Consider the following 21696-nt stretch of genomic DNA (forward strand, 5'->3'; position numbering starts at 1 on the left):
AATGGAAGTAAAATTTTGTTGGGGGAGATAACCGTTTCTTCAAAAGAGCACGAAGTCAGAGAAAAGCTGTTATTTTATGCAGTTTATCAGTGAAACATCAAGCAAAAGAAGATTTTAAAAGAAGAGGTTATTCTCTTTAAGCTGGAAGATTATCTTGCTTAGCATACGTAAAGCAGGTGGATTAACTCCTGTATGTGGCCCAGCCAAGAAGGAAAAGATAACTGAATTCCATTTTAAAACAGTATTAATTTGTCTTTTTTCCATTCCACAAAACCCTCACCAAGGCCCTATTGTGACAGCCAATATAGTGAAGTTAATAAAAATGCTTGTGAACAGGAGGAAATATGAGTTGTATACAAGTAACCACCAACATATCCCACCTAACAGAACTTCTTCCAGTTGAGTGGGTTACTGAATTACTAGACAAGAGTGAGAGCATTCAGACTGCTGCTGCAGGTGAAGTTAGAAACATGCATATTCATCAGAGATAGCCAGCAGAGATGACTGATTCAGTTTCTTTAATTTCAGTTATTAATTAATTGCCTTACCTTGATTACTGACTGATACTAATATAATCCTACCCTACTTCACTGTCTTGCAATCTCTGGAACAACAAATATTTGCTTAAATGTGTGAATACATGGTGTGGATTTTTTTCATTCTAAGAACAAAATACTCCGCAGCCACTCTCTCTGTTCTAAAAAAAACTTCAAGAAATAATATGTACCTATGATGTTAACATTTAGAACAGAATTAAGCATATATTTACTTGAACAAGTGCTAAAAGTTGTTCTTCAGTGCAAAATACATGGTGGAGTAACCGTTTATTTTTTAACAAATAATAATAATGCATTTCGATCTCCTTCTTGAAAAATATATATGTTCAAAGCAAACAAACAAAACAGAAAAATCCCAATAAGCAGTATTCTAAATCCAAATAAATCACAGTTTGTTCTATGTTTTCATCTGCTTCCTATATGCCTTTATCTCCAGATAATTTAGAAACTGCGACAGTTACTTTACATATTTTATCATTTACAAACTATTCTCAATATTGCCAAAGTTCTATGCTACGTTTTCCGTGTTTATTCATGATGTTTATTCAAACTAACAGCTGCATCTAAGCAGATATATTTAAATTTATGATGTTGTTATACAAGCTTGATTTCAGACACATTTTTTGTAGTAAGGAATATAAAAAGCTAAGGCTACAAAAATCAAGGTGTACGTAGCCAAAATCATTTTTCCTTCATTCTAATATTTAATTCACTAAATTATGCTTCCAAAAATTGGCAACAGATTTAGTTCAACAGAAGATGGTACCTGGTTTTATACCTAATCCCTTAAATACCTTGGAAATTAGGAATCTCTGGCAGCTAATTTTTATGACATCATTGTAATTAACTATTATTCTTCATTTTTTATGCTTTATTTACCATTATATTACATTAGCACTTTTTAAATGGAAGCTTGCAATAATTACATACAGCATTTTTTATTCAGCAGAACTCTATAAAGCCATATTATGGATTCCAAATGTATATGTGAAAGGTCAGACACTGAAAATAATACTGGATGTGCGTACATGTGTGTGTCTATTTTTAATTGTTTTACAAACTTTCTACAATTTTTAACATTTATAGAGCACTCCAGTAACATTTTCAAACTTTCTCTGATGTGAAAAGAAAAACAGCTTTTTCTCATAAAATCTCAGAAAAGCTGAGATTTTAACATAGCCACCTTTTCCAAGAACTGTGGGGTTCTGGCAAAACACTAGCCATCTTCATACACATATAGAAGTATCTTATCTCTGTTTCCTACTCCCAAAACCATTTATGCATTTCATAATAAATAGTCAGTGGCTTGTCATAGGAAAAATGAGCCAACTACCACCAAGAAATAAAGACTGATAACCAAATCTCTACTAAAGTAGTCCCAAATTCACCAGGCTAGGTTGCCTCTTTTTGGCTTAGTGACCGGCAATTCTAGGTCTCCAATGATCTCCCTTCCACGGAGGAGGAGTAAAGAGGTGTTCATACAGAAGAGTGTGAAGATCAGATACAGGTATACTCAGACCTCGATCCCAGCTCTTTTACTTCTACAGCAGTCTTCTAACTGCTAAGCTTTTACACAAAAAAATAAGTGCCGCCCAAAATAGTGCTATATGTTTCAATCTCAAGCAGATAGATGTACTTTCAAGGAGTGTATTTAGATACTTCACTACACATAATATTCCCTGTCTCGTTTCTCTAGGTAGCTCCTGCTGAGTATGCAAGCCCAGTGAGTCCTGTTCGGAGTCCAGATGCAAACTGAAAAATGTTACTTCCTAATATGCTCTTTGAATTCCCTTTGAGGACCTCTAAGACACCTGTCTCTCTCCACTGACTGTAATTGGAAAGGAAGATTGGCATAGTAAAAGAACAGGCACCTATCTGTACAAGATGGCAAGTGGAAGTTTGAGAACAAGAAGTCAGTGTTCAGAAGACAGCTCAGTCACAATAAAATAAAATCCTTTATTCTTTCTTTAAAAATTCTTAAATTGCCTCCACATATCTGACTATTGAGAACCAACTTTTCAGAGTATGTAGCATTCGAGTGGCATTCTCCATATCCAAAACACAACCCTGACTTCAATCCTACTTCTAAGTGCTGAGGTCATGGCTTATCTGATTTTATAAAACAGAAGTCTCATCCCGGGCAAGAAGAAAACGAGAAATGGAATGTAAGTAGGCAACATGAGGTAACTTCAAGTAAAGCACGCGGGTTAAGTGGCTACATTGAACGTTACTTTGGAACTATGGAACGGAGACAAACATAGAATCGAGTTCTCCACAATAACATCCAGCTTCATTAACCGCAAGAGTATAGATGAGATAGTGGCCCTACATACTATGGCTTCAGACTCTAAGCAACTATTTATTGTCACTGGATCAAAACAAAAAACTTCCTCCCTCACCCGACCGCAGTGGCAAATAAGATCACAGCTGAAAACTCCAAACACATCCTCACATGCGCGGCACCCTTCATTCTGCCACCGACTAACTGTTGAGTGTTAGATTTCCCAGCCTTACCTTTCCTTTTTATTGTAACAGAAACGCCACATCAGTTATTGCTTATAATGATGTAAGACTTTTATACACATTAATGCCATATTCTTTATATAGTATAATACTTTTATACATGTACACATTATACTACTTAATTAAACTTCTAATAAAGTTTTTGTTATTTTAAAGGACAAATTTCTCTCTCCTCACACTTCATCCTGTCTCTCCTCTTCTCTCACTTTATGATTCCCAACTTTAAACACAAACTTAAGGGAAGTAACAGAGTAATTGGTATTATTACACACTATCATAAACACAGACACTATAGGGGGCTTATTTTTCACTAGTGGTTTTATAGCTTTTATTTATAAAGATTTAAGGGAACTACTTAATAGCTTTCAAATAAATACATCTGTCTCGTTTCCTTCTTGTTTTTATGGTGTGAGTATAAGTGCATCTCCATGAAGTTTTTCTTTACGTATTAAAAGATGCTGTGTAAGCACAATGGTGCATGACGAAAGTGCCGATATATAATAAAATAACACCTATAGCTTGTCTCATTTAAGAAGGGTTTCTAAAGTAGACAGTACAGTAATGGGGGGGGGGGGGGGGGAGTAATACCTAAATTCAAGCACGTGACCATGGCAGTTAAAGAATCTCACTCTGTAATATCGTTTAGCTAGTCATAATTCAAATGTAAAATTAATGAGAACAAATTCCTTTTAACTAAAAGTGTCAGGCTTGAAGCAGAGGGAGATGGTCTTCCACGTTTTCAGCATCACCTGTGCCGCCTCTTCCATGTGTTTTAGCTATGCTTTTAGCACTTTTACTCCCATAACTGGATGCTGACTCAGGCTTGCCTTTGCATTCCAGTAAAGAGTAACTGTCTCAATAATTGTCTTGCACTCTTTATTGCACAAAGTCCAGCCATTTAAACTTGTGTCATTCTCAAGATTTCAGGCTGAGATTTTTTCTTACAAGAGAAATAAAACTGCAACAGCAAATCTCAGCCTGACAAATTAAATTTATGAAATATTATGTGGACTTAAATGTGTGTTTTTTACAAAATAGGTTAATGAGCAGTAACTGTAACCAGCCCAAAACACAGCTACTGCTATCCACTTACAGTAGTCTTAAAATAAAGTGTGATCCTGACCTCACTTACTTACATTTTCGATATTCATTTGATCTGTTCTTTCTATCAAAAACAGGCAATTTTGTCTAGAAAAGTATTTTGTTTGTTTCTTTTCTTAATAAAGATGACAATGTTTAATACCACAGATGGAAGTTAATGAGTATTAGGCTTCCAGTAACTGTTTCGTGCCTTCCAAAAACTTATTTTTAATTGCTTACATATAATAGCTGAGGATTTGGGAACATTTATACTCCAACAGTGCAGAATAGGACAAATATCCTAATGAAGGTTCCAACTGTTTTGATCAAAATCGTTGCATCCAAAATAATAGAAACACAATAAAAGTGCCTTAATTTTTACCCATATAAAATTCACCAGCACATGGCAATTGTACCTGAATGTTCTTTTAATGTACTTGAACATTATGAAGAATTATAAATTAGATTACCTAGAGATTCAACCTTGTCTTTATCAGTCCTACACAGAAATCACGCAAGAAAGTATTTTAACCTAATGTGCCTTTGTCTTGTATCTTTTTATAGACTTGTGTTTGCGCCTATGAGAAGAAAATTCTCTATTCTTTATAACATAGCCAATAATGGTTAAAATGATCATTTAAAAACTTTTCATGAAGCTTGGAAAAATACTCTGTCTATAGTTTATCATGTAAATAGTGGACTAACTAAAGTAACGGTCTTAAAAGACCACACTGGTATTCAATTACCACATAAGCATCATAACTTTACTATGCGAAAAGTGCATAAAAATGGCACACACAAAGCTTCTAATTAAACAATCAATAGTGCATGACTGATGAGAAAGCTGTCAACAGTTAATGTATTACAAGATAATAAATAATAAGATTAAGCTTTTCTGTGCAGTCTTCCACCCTAAAAGGTTTCAGACATAAACCTGACACGAGCTCTCCAAAATAGCTTTGACAAGTTAATACAGATAAGAAAGAAACAAAAATAGGCATACAGAAAAGTAGGAATCAGCACAAACGAAACCAAGAGTCAATGTCACAGTCCAAACAAACAGCAGGTATTCCCTTTGACATTTCAGTTTTCAGGAAAATATTTACGTGGGAGACAATGAGGCAGCAGGCCATGCCTTTTCCCAGATCCTAATAGTGTGAATTATCCTCCAGGTCCTATAACTGCGGTATAGACATGCAGTTGTTCAAGCTCTTCTCTTCTTCCTCATACTCTGTATGCATCTAGCCTTTAGTATAGTCTTTAGTCACTAAACCAGCACTTCTATGGTAAATAATTATGTCCTGATGCCCACAAGACTGGGAATTATGGTTTCTGTTTGCAATCATAATTAAGAGCGTTTCTATTGCTTTTAATAAATCATAGTACAGAACTGCTTTATGACCAAAATCTATAATGCTAAGCCTTTTTTCACGTCTTATGACAAAGAGTGCATATGAATATATTGAGACCTGATGTTTTGTTACAAAATAAGAATAAGTCATGCCATAACCAGTTTATGACAATATCTGAAATCATTAGCTATATCTTTCAGATTCAAATAGATTCAAATATTTCTATACTTCTAACTAACTACAATGAAATGTAGCAATATTTGTCAGTGGTGGAAAAATGCTTTCTTCACTGTTAGGAACAAGATTTTACACTCAGCCATGACTATGATTTCCCACTATGGAGCTTTCTGTTATTCTGTAAACAACTGTTGCTCGCTGCCAAAAATTTAAAGTGAACTATAGTTGGTGAAGCTAAGAGAAATCATTAATCTCTGCCACAGGAACTTTTTATCTGCATATGTTAATTATATCCTGTTCTTAACATCTACCATTCAATGCCAAATAGCTTAGCATATTAGCCTGGATAATCTTTGCATATGTTCATGAAAGAATGAAGTCAATGATTTGGTTCACTTCCCACACTTAATAGAGAGGTTCAAGGCCATTTTAAATAATGATTTTAACCAAACGCAAGTCATGCCTACTGTATATAGGACTAGGCCATAAAAATATTGTGTGCATAAAGGTACAAACCTGGATGCATAAGCTTTGTGCACTGAATATTTTTTATAAAACTAGTCCTTCTCCTGATCCTGAAAGCCTCTGCTCGGCTTTTATCTAACTCCAAAAGCATCAGTGGCTGACTTTCAGGGTCTGCAGATACTCATATATTCCGGCTTTGCACATTTCCAGGAAATCATATTTTGACAGACTGAGCAATTCGTCAGCCAGTTCACTCTGAAGAAGTCTACCCAGACCCTGAACAGCAGTGCTCCTAGGGGGCTTGATTTAGCACATGTTTTCAGGGCATGCTTAAAGATCTCCTAAAAGACTGCCCTTAAAATACAACAGAATCATGGCCTACATTTTAATTATGAAGGTAATGAGGTATTTTTTACCCACAGCTTATATAAAAGGCTAGATCTTAGAAAAAAGACCGTAACTCCTTTCTGTACTTGGGTGATCCAAACTCATCTACCTGCTCTCACGAGTATGTCTTACGTTATTTCAAGTTATTCTGATTAGGTAGAGAGATAGCTCTCCATCCTCCTCTGTTGAAATTCCACTACTCAGTGAAAAATTCAGTATTTATTGCAACAAGAAGAGTTTTAACTTAATACGGTCTGATTTTGCATCACTCTCTGTTAGTTTCACCCTGACATCTGTCCATATTATTTACATAGTGATTTTCTGCATGTCAGGTGATCTGATATTACTTACACAAATTCTCATACCAAAAAAAAAAAAAGGGGGGGGGGGGGGGGGCTTGTCTATGTTCTTTGAATTACACTGCCTGCCCTCACAAGTCCAGTTCTGTGTGGCATAGAGCTTGCCCCTTGAGACCTGAGACACCTCTGGAAAACTGAAAATTCTCCCAGCCATTCCTCTGTCCTGTTTACATCCTCCAAACATGAGCAAAGGCAGAATACCTAGTAGTAATATCTCTCTCTTTGGTGTGCACTTTCTATTCTGAGGTGCCTGACTTCCCCTGTATGGTTTTATGGCTAAATATGGCTCACAGGAATCTAACAGAGGATACTGGATTCTAATACGAAACTAAATGTCTGAAAGTTTAGGCAGAATGCTATGCAACTTTTATACAAACTTTTTGCTGAATTTATACCTAAAGCTTTAGATCAAAATACTACAAGCATAAATTTTCATAAATAACATTTGTTCATAAAAAGTGACAAGAAAATGAAAAAATACATGTACAGTGAGGTTTGTTGTATAGCACATCTTATTATAACACTGCCAATTTTAATGGAGTTTCAAAAATACAGTTGGCAGAATTTCTCTACTGTTACCAAGCCAATCTTTGACATGGGTAAGACTGGACAGCTGATAGGAGTCAAAATTCAGCTCCCATATTCCTTCTGCCAGCTTTCATGTAATGGAAAGCTAATCTACTGTTGTTGTCTTCTTTCTCACAGATAGATAAATGTTCTGTTCTTTCTTGAGCAAAATCCCCCAAAAGTGGAAAGCATTGATTATCTGGTTAAAGGATTCTATACTGTAACACAGACTCACATCTACAAATCTTCATCAACTCCAAACTGCAGAAAACCACTATAAGAAGTAAAAGTGTCGTAGAATTAACTGCAAGGCCAGGGCTCTTTCATGGAGATTATAGCACATCCTACAGATCTATAGGGCCTACCATCTTTGAAACAAGGCCTTGTTCATCCAGAAAAAAATAGTCTAGTTAGAACTAGTGATAGCTGTTCAGTACCTATTGTGTTGTAAGACTTTTTTCTGTTAGTAGAATTGCAGTCTTTTCCTTCTAAGCAAAAGACTCTTTAGTGAACATGTTCAACATCAAGAAAATCAGATAGCTCTGGAAGACTATTACATAGGTAGAGGCATGAATAAACACAATCATTGCATCACTGATAAAGGAATTCTTTATCTGTCTTTACCTATGAAAAAGACCTCTCAAAAGGAGGAATCCTTTCTCTTCTTACATGCAGCAACCTTCCTCACTAACCCATCTCCAAAAAACAGCTAGACAGCAACATTTCTATGACATTTTTAAATGAGAAAGAAGCTTCTGACTTGAAGCTCGAACACATTTCCAGATGATTGAACACATTTCAGAATAAGTTTGCTAGGGCCAGTTTTCCAATTTACTACCACTGAAGTTTGTTGGATAATGAAAACAATAGAAATTCTTCAAATCCTTATACTTTTATCATTCAATGCTCGGTTATTCTATTTAGCTGTCAATCTGTATTGTTTTTATGTTTTACTGATACTCCCCCACTCACTGTGTAATAGAAATATAGTACACAACAAAGAAAATCCATTAAATTGGAAACGGATTTGACAACATTTTGTCTTCACTTTGGGCGAAGGGATTGAAATTAAGATGATACTGGGGAGATTTAATTTTAACGAAGTCTTAATTTTATTATTAGCATTTTTGTGTTCTTCACTAGTTAATCAACAGGTTAGTAATATCTGGACACATGGGATCTATTTTGTACTCTATAATATAAAATATCTGCAAAAAATATTGCATTTTTCTGGAGTGGCTATCAACTGTTGGGAAAAGTTAACACCAAATCTGTAAAGTGAAAATGGAATATTTTCTTAGATTCTAAATCTGAAAACTTTCATGCTTGAGTTAGTCAGTGGTATTATCATTAAAGTCAGGAGATTCCTGAAGTGAGTTGCATTACTCATATACATGAAAGTTTGAAGGATTGAATCTTTGGTGCATTTCCACGCTGAATTTTCCTAGGGACCACAAGCACAAAGGCCGATACGCTGTGGTGTAAATAAAATATTTCATTAAAGTACTTATGTGGTTTAAAAAATAGTCATAAAAAAGAAAAAAATATATATGGTGACATTAAGAGGATAACTAATACTCTATTTAAACAAATATCCCAGGCATATATTTGTATGCCCCGTTGAAAAATTGCTGATTCAAGCATACAAGAAAGATCTATCTTCAATAAAAGCTTTAAAAAATATTTATCCAGTGACACTAAAATCTTATAACAATATTTACCCAGGGAAATTAAACATGACATTTTTATTAAATATATCACTGGGAAAAGCACTTGTCCTAAAGGAGAAGTTTATTAAAATTGCTTCTTCTAATTTTGTAACAGTTTCTTCCATGTGACAAAACAAGAATAATGATGATAGCAACAACAGTAAATGAAATGCTGCTCTTACCATGACAACTGGGCAGTGCTCTGTTCCATCCAGGTCTTCCATCATCTCCCATGATACACGTTAGTGTAGAATATCCTTGAAGAACATAACCTGCATCGCAGTAATATGTGACAGTCGACCCCAGTTTATAATCCATTCCAAGTCTTGTTCCATTCATTATATTCCCAGGATCAAAGCAAGACTCACGCAGTTTCGCTATAAAATAAACAAATGCAAGAAGAATTCTGAATATAATCTAAAATATTACAAATATTTTCTGATGTTCTGTCAAGGTTTTATTTGAGCGCCCTGTGAGGGTCTTCATCATGTCCTCATCTCTAAAGAAACCTTCCTTTCACATCAGATGTTCTCTGACTGTAGTCATCTCTCCCTCACTTTTCAGATTTCTATACAATGACCAAAACCACACCTCTTTCATTTTTCTCAGATTATACCTATAGATCACCATTATAAGAACTCTTTTTCCTGTGTTCATTGTGACCAGAGACATAGTTATGTAGGAGACATGAAGTTACATCTTATGGACATTGTCCTACTCAGACTAGACACATCTTAGTTTTAAAATATGAGGTGTGAAAACTGGAAAGTGGGAGAAGCCAGATAATACCTACTTCAAATGAAATAAAAAGTATGCAGATGTGCAGCATTTCACAATTTATTCAGTATTAATAAAACTCAAGTGGATATCTATGTCCCTACATACTATATGATATATTTCGCATAATTTTTCTTTGCTCACTGGAGGACATAGCATGAAACTATTCCTTAAATTTATCTCCTTCCTTTGTTATTTACAGCTATTTGTTTCAAAATATTGAAAAACATTCTAACATGCATATGCCCTTATCCTGCTGTCCTCCTTTCTTCCTTCTATAACATGAATAATAGTATGCCTAATAGCCCAGACACAACAAGCTGCAGAGAAATAGCAACTCAGTACTTTTAAATAACAACACTAGTATGCAGAAGAGGAAAAGAAGTAAACATTTAGGTAAAATTTGCACTATTTTTCCATTAATGAAATAACTGTAAAGGTATCAGGAAATGGCGGAAGCCGGAATGTGGCAACAGTTTTGCACTATTCAGGATGGAGACTGGAGTAATGCATTTGATCAAGCAGAAGATAGAAATTTCAGATTTTCTTCTTAATCATTTGTGTGTATCGTGGAGAGGATCAATAGGGAACACTTACTCACTCCCTTCAAGAACTAGGAGAAACCAAATGGAGCTTTCCATTGCCAATTTCTGAAACATCAAAAGAGATGTTTTACTATAGCATGCATATTTGCACTGTGGAACTTTCCGCTACAGGTAAGTGTGGCTGCCAAAAGATTACATGAGCTCTGAAATTCTTGGAAGGCTATTTAAGAGCTTTAAATACATTGACACTTCCTCGGATTCTGGAGTTCCCAAGCTAGATTTTCTGAAAGCTTATGGATACTAGTGGAAAATGATTAACCATTCAAACATTTTGTTCTATTTTAGCCACATATGAGCTATCAGTCACTAGTACAGACTAGAGATAAGGTACTGAAGAATATAGACTGTTGGTTTGATCCCCTATGGCCATTTGTATTATTTTAGTATATATGAGAAGAGAGAGAAGATGCATTACAAAATCATAAAGTTATATTTGCATTTAAACATGGAAACATGTATTAATTCTTCTGGAATTTCAATGTAAAATTTTCCAAGGGAATGCAAAGATCTCCTAATGTGGTTAACATTTTATCAAGATTTGCATATCCAATCTGCAGAATAGTGCTTCTGATCTGAAAACCCATACAATAACAAGTAATAGTTATAATGCATACTTTTACTAAGAGCAGGTATTAGATATCCAAGATGATTCATTTAGGTAGTTGCAATCTGGTGCCTGTGACATCTAACTGCCTCCTATTCTGAACGGTAATGCTTCAAAATACATCACAGAAAGAAAGGCTAAAACTTTGGTAACGCTCATATTCTGAAATCTGGTGACACAATCAAAAGTTAAGATATATAATTTAGTAGAAACCCTGTAAGATAGCACATAGATGATAATTATTATGTAAAACAACTACACTCTCACTTGAGCAGTCTGATGGACCTTTCAAGTCCAAATTCTCAACTTCTAATAAAGCAGTCCATTTAATTTAGGAGTAGACCTTAACATTTTGATAATGGCAACAATGGAAAAGAATGAGTTTCCTTCTTACTGAACCTTAAAGCTGCTTGTTGTGAGATGGCCATTCTTGAGTTCATAACAAGAAATCAACCTTTCAGAATTCTGGCAGATCCTTGGATAAAGTATAGACTAATATCACATAAGAAATTAAAGAGAGAAAAAAATAAAGTAGTCTATTATGCCTGGTACATACACCAAAAACTGAGGAAAGATATGATCTGTCATAGCATAAATTTTCTATGGGGAGCAATGACAGTCCTGTAACTTTCTTTTCTCCAAAGATACAGTTGTGACAGACTTCTGAAACTGCTGACTAAATACTAACAATGTCACTATGGAAATCTAGTTTCTTAATAAGTATTCTTAAAAATAAAATCTGAAATACTTAGCACCTTCAAAATACTTCTGGAAATCTGAAGTGCCTGCTAAGTGAACTTGGAAAGCAAGTCAGTATATCAGGCTATAATATATGAAGACAGAACTCAAATGTGGTAAAAGGATTCACCAGAATCCTGGGTGGGTTTCAGAAGCCAGAAACCAATGAAAAAAGAGTAAATAAGCAGAGTGTATTAACAAACTTATTAACAAATAAATAAGTAAGAAGAACGCACCCAGTGGGGAGTTGAAAAAGACCTTCACTATCAACAACATTCTACTCCCAGTGTCCTCCTCAGGTAACCCTCTCCCTTTCCCACACCTTCTTTGAAGAAGACTAGTACTACTAACCTGACAGCACAGACAAAATGTTAGAGAGACTGTGTGCAACCATTTTATCTATGTTTTTACTAAGACTTTTTTTTTTCCTGTAGTAGTCTTTTTTATTAGTGGTAATTAGTTATGGACTACTAATAATTCTTTGATCAGGCAGCTGAGATTTTAGTTAGATATTATTATATTCTTGGCTTTCCATACTAGCAAAATTTTGCAATAAACTTCATAAAAGACAGTAATTATTTCTCTGGTAACTTTGGCATATCACCAGGTTTATTAACATTTCTGCAATATAGGCTGAAAGCAGGTAAGTGATATGTGCTGCGGCATTCTTGATGCTTAATAGCAAGTCTTTTTATTAGCTAACACTCAGTAATGGTGTCAACCCCCTCTAGAAAACTAGTATCTCAGTGCATGGAGAACAGAACTGAAAGCCAAGAGAATCAGGTGCTTTGTTCAGAACTTGATAACTCTTGATGACTTACAACTCTATCTCTTAAGTAAGTCTCAAAGAGAACAAAGCTGTAGTAGGCTTCTTAGAGAGAATATTACAGACATACCTAACGATAGCAAACATTCCATAATTACTCTCTGAGCACTTATAAGAAGTAATAAGCTGCTCTTCTATTATGAAAGAGAAATGACAGGAGGTAGGAAGGGAAGAGCAAAATCCAACCACAAAAATGATTGCAGAACAGATCTGATGTTAAAGACACAAGTCAATTGATGCCTGTATCTGAGAAATATGGCTTGTCAATGGACTGTAACTTGAGTACTACAGGCACTTAAGACAGGGCAAGTATAGATACAGGATGCACCTGCAGCTGATACATTTAGGTGCAGAAAATGCATTTCACGGAATAATTTAGGTTGCAAAGGATCTAACACAATCCCCACTCAAAGCAGGTCCAACTAGATCAGGTTACTCAGGGCTTTGTCCAGTTGATTATAATGATTGCAAAGGATTCAGATGTCATGACCTCTCTGGGCATAGTGTTTGACTAGTCTCAGAGTTAAATTTTTTTCTTAATAACTAACTGGAATTCTCTTGTGACAACTTGTGTCCATTGCCTCTCACCCTATCACTGTGTGCCTCTGAAGAGAGTGTGACTCCTAGGTAGCTGAAGCCAGCCATCTCTTCCTAAGGTTGAGCAAACCCAATTTCCTCAGCTTCTCCTCATATGTCATGTGCTCCAGTCTCCTAATCACTCTGGGGGTCCTGTTTGAATTGCTTCCATATCCCAATGATTTTGTACTGGTGAACCCTAAAGTATACTCCAGATGTGGTCTCAAAAGAGCCAAAGAGAGGGAAGAATCACTTCCCTGGACCTGCTGGTCTCAGTTTTGCTTCCACTCTGCCATTCTCAGCCCAGGATGCTGCTGGCTTATGTTGAACTTGTTGTCCCACAGGCCCCCAGGTCCTTTTCTGCAAAGCTGCTCTCTATTCAGTCATCTCCCAGCCAGTACTGTTCTGGGGGTTATTCCATCCAAGATGCAGGACTTTGCATTTCCCTTTGTCAAAGATTCCTGTCAGCCTGTTTCTCCAGCCTAGTGAGATCTGTTTGAATAGAAGTGCCAGAGTATTGACTTTCAGAGTATTGACTGCTCTTCCAGTTGGTCGAGAGCGTGCCCCATGCCATCATCCAGGTCATCAATAAAGAAAGCACTGGCCTCATTACAATCCATGGAGGCTGTTTGCAAATAATTTCTTAACCTTCTTTGTTTTGGAAATAGTTTCCAGGAGGATTTGCTCCATTCCAGGGATGGAGGTTAAGCTGACCAGCCTGCAGTTCCCCTGGACCTCCTTCTTGTCCTTTTAAAGGTTCATATGACATTTTTCTTTTCAGCCACCAAGAACCTTGCCTGATTGCCATGAACTTTCAAAAATGATAAGACGGCAGCTTTGCAGTAACATCAACCAGCTTCCTCGATGCTCTTGGGTGCATCCCATCTGTTCCAATGGATTTATATATGCCCAGTTGGCTTAAGTGCTTCCAAAATCTTAAATTCCTCCACTGTGAATAATGCTGCACTCCCACAGACCCTGCTAGCAGGCTCAGGGAAGCCTGGGAGCAAAACTCACCAGTAAAAAACAAGGCAAAGCTACCATAGCCTTTTCTATCTCCTTTGTCATTGGGTCCCCTGCCCACTGAGCAATGGATCACAATTTTCTTTAGTCTTTTTAGACTGCCAATGAACTTCAAGGCTGCCCTTGATCTTCACATCACTAACTATTCTCCTCTGTTTGTGAGTAACAAGTCCAGCAGAACGTTTGCCCTAGTCAGTTAGGGATCACCTACACCAAGAATTTGTCATGAACACACTCTGGAGATCTCCTGGACTGCTTGTGCCTAACCATATCACCCTTGCAACAGATAATGAAGTGGTTAAAATCCCCTGTGAGTACCAGGGCCTGTAATCGTAAGGCTTCTTCCACCTATATAAAGAAGGCTTGGTTCATAAAATATCCTATTAAGAGTTTTCTCCTCATTAATGTAAAAATTAATTTTGACCAAATTAAATGCATGTTAGTTTTCTATTTCAGATATCATGCTTTCATTATTTTAATGAGGTTTGTGATCCACTAATAGTGATATGTTAGAATAATATAGATAGTAACAGAGTAACACAGATGAAAATATTTCCTTTCTTTTTAAATACATTAGTTGTCCCATTACTGTCCTGCAGACTTTTGTTTTAAGTTTCAAAAATTCATTCCTTGCTGTTTGAGTTTTTTCTTTGGATTCTGGGATATTTACTAAGTGTACTATCTCAGAACCTGAACTATCTAAGCAATGGATTGAAAATAAGTATGTAGGAAACTAACAATAATCTAAATGATTGTTATGAAACTTTACAACCGATCTTTTGTTGACTAATAACAGTTATATCACTTTCAAATTTTAAGACATTACAGTGATAATTACTTATGATGCCCCTAAAATAAGTTAAGTAGTGTCATATTTAACATATAGCCCCAGTAAAGACTGTATAAGTCACCTAGTAAGGGGTTCCTCTGCTTAAGGGATTCTGATACGGGTCCCAAGTTAATAGTCCTTGAAGTTTTTTAGTGGGAATTAAAATACCTCCTTTTGTTTATGCCCTTTTTAAAAAAAAATTTAGATGTTGAAATGCATACTCCAGATATTCTGCGAAGAGTAGGAGATATAACCATATTAGATGAGCAGGGAAAATAAAAATTAGCTTGAATCCTTTCTCAAAACTTCCCTGATCTCCTTACTGTCTTGTATGCATACAGAAGCACACACATACACAGAGTCTAATGCCTACACCCTCCCTTACATACTCCATTACAATCCATTACTTAGATTTGCAGTCGCTTTACAGATATGGAGTAAACCTCCTTGAGAAGGTGACTCCTGGAAGCACAGAAAGGAATAAGTGATCACAGTGACACACACAAGCTAACAGTAAAGTTGGAAATAGGATTTTGTCTTGATGCAAAAGTACAGTAATTAATTTACTTCCCTATTTAAACCTAGACCAAGAACAAAAAGAGAATGTTCCCCTAACAAGTGTCTCTCACACTTAGATTGGTGGATCAGAGAAACTATTTAACTCCATAAGACAAGACTGCATTCAACAGCACAGAAAAAGATTGCTCCCTTTGCAAAAATCAATACAGTTTCTTGTTCTTTAAAAGTTCTGCATCCTTTTACTGCTTTGTATAGTACTCCCATCTGCACTTACCATTCTTTAATTAATTTAGAAGGAAGCATACATATTTTAAGTGATGTGGAAAACTGCATACAGCTGGACTTACCATCAACAAGTTTCAGAACTACTTTCATCTTCTTAGGACTAAATTATGCTGTGGAGCTAACTTTCTTTACATTTGTGGAACCCAATGGCTTTAGAAAAGTAAAAGGAGCCTCTGTGGGTTTGCCAAACAGTTTGCCAAAACACATCACTCTTTCTCTTCTATACTTTTGCATTTATCAGCTGCCATCAGAATAAATGGAGAAGAGAATCTGCCCAAAGAGGTTAGGATATATTGCTTTTATTCCAGCAACATTCACGTTTTCCCACTGGCTGTCTTTACAGATTACTAGATATGTTCATATTCATTTTATATTTGATGCTTCTGTTTCTTGTGCTACACAGAAACAGTTTTGAAAGCTCCTACTGATTATGATTTTTACAAGCCTCCATTTTCTTGTTTAGAGTGTTATGACCTCATGTAGACAGATCTACTATGGTCTACCATGCCACGTTCTAGCTCAAGATGTTTTTCATTTTGAATTCCTGGTCTTCTAGAATTTGGAACATCTTTTCATCTTATGAGAATCTGAGATGCAAATATGCCAAAATGCCTTACCACACAGAGGAAAAATAAAAATAAATTATACACTGGGGAAAAAAAAATATTTATGCTGTTGAGTTTTGTCAATGCATCATTATTTTTGAAATATATAAACTGATGTCTTCAATTTTTTCTTTTGAACCATGCATTTAAAATTATCATCTGTCAGCTAAATGAAATCATATAGCAGAAATCTTAATCTTAAATTATTATTTTTATAATGTTATATTTTATATGAATAGATAACACATATTATATGCAAAATCCAAATACAGACAGCTATGAGTAATTAAAACGGACTAAAGTTTACACTCATGCATTAAACTTTTTTTTAGAAGAGAAAAATAATTTCCTTTACCTTTGTACTCCAGGTGGAAGCCAGTAAAACTAACAGACCCATCACTCCGAAAAGCCAGATGCATGGTGTTTGAACTGCTTTCTATCCTCTCAGGCAGCTTGCTATCTTGAAAGCTCCCAATCAGTGGACTATTACTGTCTGGCCCGTCATAGATATAAAGAAAATCATAATTTGGTTCTATACTGAAACTGTAAAACAAAAAAGAGAAATGGTAGCTAGAATATGCTTTGCATAACATTTTCACTCTGATCAGATTAAAGAAAATGTTAACATCATATGTTCATAAAAGGAAAAAATATACCCTCAGAATAATTATTTGTATAAGTGTTTCATTATAAAAACAATGGAAATATTTATTGAATCTCTACTTAGAAAAATTTTATCATTATTTTGTTGCTAGACAGCAAACTATATAAACTTTTAAAATAAAGAACAATGCTTAAAGAAAAGATTTCTAAAGCTTTAGGGAAATAAACAGCTTAGATCTACTGGAACCCTGGCAGAAAGGCTTTACAGTACCATGCAGCCAGCTGCAGTATAATAGAGTATACACCTCCAGGCAACCTGAACGTTTTCACACTGCAAAAGGATGATCCTCCAGGAACCGTAAGGTAGCATTTTGACCATCATCGGCATAGCTCAAAAGGTCTAGTGTTTAAACCTTCCCTCTTCTTTCTGTCATGATGCTCAGATGGATTTTGAACTTAATTTTAGTTAAAAGCAGAGATTTAAGTAAACGTCCTTATGAGATTGTCCTTGTACAAAAAAGGTAGTAAAAACAGAGATATAACTGTTAGAAGTATTTTGTCTCTAGTTGCCATTAATTCCTCGTTTAGCAAATTCAGGCATTAAACATCTGATCAAGCACCTCCAAAGAAAACATATTTTAACTTTCAGATTATTTTCAAAATATCTCCTTCCAGAAGACATGCAAAGGTCAACAGCTTTGATTTTTGAAGTGGAGTAATTTGTGTCTTCGAGTTTAAAGGTTATCTGGAATGGTCCCATTCAAAAGCACTATTTCACAGTATCTAATGGAATTTAAAATTTTTATCCAGAATTTGGTTTACATAGGAATGTTTTATTCTCACTCTGGAATAGTATGTGTGTCATAAGTGAGGCAAGTTACAGTAAGGATGTGTCCCACTTTGTTCAAGACTAAGCTTTCAGCTTCTGACAGGAAGCATAGTAACTGTCTAAATTTTAATAATGACCTGGCAATATTTGGGATCTGTAATGAGTGTTCACATATTATACTGCAGAGTGTTATTATTATTCTAAGGAAGAGCAAATAGGTCTTATATCTAACTATATAATAGAGCAGAAGATGCTTACATATTCTGAGTTTGTCATATTTCACAATTCTAAAAAAGAAGTGCTAAAGTGCTATATAAAGTTGTTTAACAATTTAAAAGATTCTGAAATAAACAAAACAGCAAGAAAAAGCAAATGACAACAAAATAGCTAACTTGTTAATTATATAATTGAGTGATTAACTTATTAAGAAGGTATTCTGTTTCATATTTTTTCGATGCATCATCAATGGAATAATGGAACAAAATTGTTCAATTTATTGTAGTGCATTATGTCAGAAATTGCTTTCTTTGTATCAAATAATTTAGTTTGCATTGTGGTGTCAGAATCATTTATCTAAACTCAGTACAAAATGAAGTAGCTCACTCACTGAATCCCTTCCTAAATGAAGTGACTCCTTCCAGGCTATCCAAATACAACATGTAGTAAAAGGTTTCCATGGCACAATACAAGTAATATTTAATACTGTAAAGGTAAATATCAAATGTATTTTAACAGCAAAACACACACTATACCACTAAGCAACAACTGAGAACAAACAAATATACAGACAATATCACTAAATAGATTATCACACTATCAATGATGAGAGCAGTAAAGCTGGTATAATACAACACTTGCTATAAGAAGGACTTATATGTAATGGCACATTACAACTAGAGTTTTTATCTTTTATGTGGTATTATCATATATTGCAATTCAGATGCATATTTTTCACATATAGTAAATACATATATTGATTTACTTTATGGGTTACATACAGTTCAGAGAGCAAAAGGTCCTCTGTGACTTCTATTGAGCTCAATTAAATACCGCATTGTGACAAATGGAAATGTTGGAACTATTTCATTTAGTAACGATGACAGCAGTACTTCCTGTTGTTCACAAAGTGATATGGGCTAATAAAACTAGGTTTAAACACTCCTGTAGATTTTTTCCTTAAATAGCAGGAGAGCATGGCACATGAAACATGATCAATCAATAGGCTTCCTTGTTAAAGGCTTTCCTCCTGGGTTAGGGGAGGATTAGTCCACACTGCCTTCTCAGGAGAAGGATCTCTGCAAAGGGAGCACCCTCCACTTCCACAGCAGCCAGCGCAAGCTGAGCCTGCTTCTGACTACACAGGAGCAGTGAGCTCACGAACTCAAGCCCTCTCCGTATTGAATACTCTAGTGTCTCAACTGAAACGGTTAACAAATATAAGAACTATTCATCACCGTGATAGCTATTTCAGATATACCAGATGTTATCCTATAGACCTCTGAACAACTTGCCAATAGTTAAGTTACAAACATGATTTTAAAAATTATGAGCAGTAGCAGTTTACCTGATAAATGCCAATGATATAACGTAGTCATTATTAACAGTGATAGTCCAGTCACAATCTCTGCTATGGGGATAAGGATGAGGAAAGTTCGGTGAAAGTATAAAACCTGATGAGCCAGTCAAGTTCCCTCCACAGGGAGCTGTAAATAAAAAACAAATTGGAATTGAGCAGAGATGATAGGAGAAAAAGAAGCAAGTACCAGCAATCTGTTCACTGACATTTAATGTCCTCCAAAAGTTAAACAAGAAACAACTGAAGTATTTACAAATACTGAATTCACATTTCTCCCTAGTCAAATATTAAGTATCACTAAGTGAAACACTTGCTTCTGAACTTCATGTTCTTTTATTTGTCTCCGTGGCACTATATCCAGGCTTTTCTGAAAACACTGTGAACTTGAGAAATGTTTTGGCTGCTGACATAAAACGACACCAGCATTTCACTTTCTACTTCTTGTTATAGGCATTCTAAAAGAAGCTTTTTAGAATATGAAATACGACTTACTTACCCCAATGCAACTACGTGCATTTTCACAAGACAGAACTGATTATTAATTCAAATCAAGACTGACATAATATAAACAAAAGCCAACAAAAGTATGCTAGTAATTACAGCTTTCACACATGACAGTAAAGAAAGTGACTATCAAGCACACTCGGAACAGAAAAAATAAATTTCTCTGTATAATTTCGAGGTTCCTCAGTTTTGCATGTTTTGTGGTCCAGAACTGTAAATATTTGATAAAAAGAATGAAGGTGTCACTACCTGAATTAGGTTTTGTAGTTCAGCATTTCTTTAACTGAGTTTTCATATAAAACAAACAAAAAAACCCATGTTTTCTAGGGATCTTTTTGAAAGAAATACTTAAATTGTGTTCGAATGACTCTAGCTGGGCATTAACAGAGATTTATCTTTTTGTGAAACAGAACTCTATAATGTAATCGTCTGCAATAGCAGGGAAAGGAGTCAATCATTCACTTTTCTGATACTCCTTTCTTCCAAACTTAGATTTCTAGTAGAGATTCTGTGAACTCAAAGATTATTTTAAACCCCTTACATTCAGTAAATCAGCTGAGTGAGAAATACACACAGTACTTTTTAATGTCATGAGAATAAACCACAAATCATTTAAGAATTCAAATAATGCAGTTATAAAACTTCAGTAGATTAATGCATCTGGAGTTACATTACATATCAAATGAGTCCGTTTTATATATTTTTCTTATATTAAAAAAGAGGTAATAGATAGCTAAATTCCCATTAGAAAAATATAATTACAATCTTCCATTATATTTTTGGTACAGTAGCAGTAACGAATTTGAAAATCGCTGTTTTGTCTAAAAGCAGTTAAGAGTTGAACAACAACTATCTAGCTCTAGGAACATATAATTGTTATAAACCAACATAACTAACTACTGCATAGAGTAATAATCCTAGACTGTTAGCACACGTGATTTGCTTTTCTTTAGAATTGTCAAACCCAAATTTTATCATGAGAGCAGCTTCTCAGATATTTTTAAAAGTCACAGAAAGTTTCATTTGGCTATAAGTTTGGGAATGCTTTATTTACTGTAAAGCAAACAAAAAAAAATTACTTGATTTTACAATAAGGATCATAACAGTTATTATTCTTCAACCACACTTCAACCACCCTGACATCTGTTGGCAAGACAGCACAGCTAGGCACAAACAGTCAAAGAGGTTCCTGCAGAGCACTGATGATAATTTCTTGACCCAGGTGGTGGAGACGCCAACGAGGAGAGGTGCAATGCTAGACCTTGTACTAACGAACAAAGAAGGTCTAGTTGGAGATGTGAAGGTTGGGGTCAGCCTTGGCTGCAGTGACCATGAGATGGTGGAGTTCAGGATCCTGCGAGGAGGGAGCAGGGCAATGAGTAGGATTGCAACGCTGGACTTCAGGAGAGCTGACTTTGGCTTCTCCAGGGACCTACTTAGGGGAATCTCATGGGGTAGGGCCCTGGAAGGAAGAGGGGTCCAAGAAAGCTGGTTAATATTCAAGCATCACTTCCTCCAGGCTCAAGATCACTGCATCCCTCTGAGGAAGAAGTCGAGCAAAGCGGGCAGGAGACCTGCATGGATGAGCAAGGAACTCCTGGCAAGACTCCAGCAGAAGAAG

At 35.6% G+C, this 21696-nt stretch overlaps 1 protein-coding gene across 2 annotated transcripts in view; it reads right to left on the reverse strand.

The window, feature by feature from the left end:
* The window catches only part of CSMD3 (CUB and Sushi multiple domains 3), a 711519-nt gene that overhangs the window by 187673 nt on the left and 502150 nt on the right, over positions 1–21696 (reverse strand). For both annotated transcript variants that reach the window (XM_068933141.1, XM_068933140.1), the window contains 3 exons: positions 19560–19698; positions 16919–17106; positions 9359–9553 (listed from right to left, as the gene is read on the reverse strand). In XM_068933141.1, coding sequence (XP_068789242.1) covers positions 9359–9553; positions 16919–17106; positions 19560–19698 — 522 coding nt within the window. The remainder of the gene's footprint in view (positions 1–9358; positions 9554–16918; positions 17107–19559; positions 19699–21696) is intronic.

The sequence above is a fragment of the Struthio camelus genome, chromosome 2, assembly GCF_040807025.1.
Source record: "Struthio camelus isolate bStrCam1 chromosome 2, bStrCam1.hap1, whole genome shotgun sequence".
NCBI lineage: Eukaryota > Metazoa > Chordata > Aves > Struthioniformes > Struthionidae > Struthio > Struthio camelus.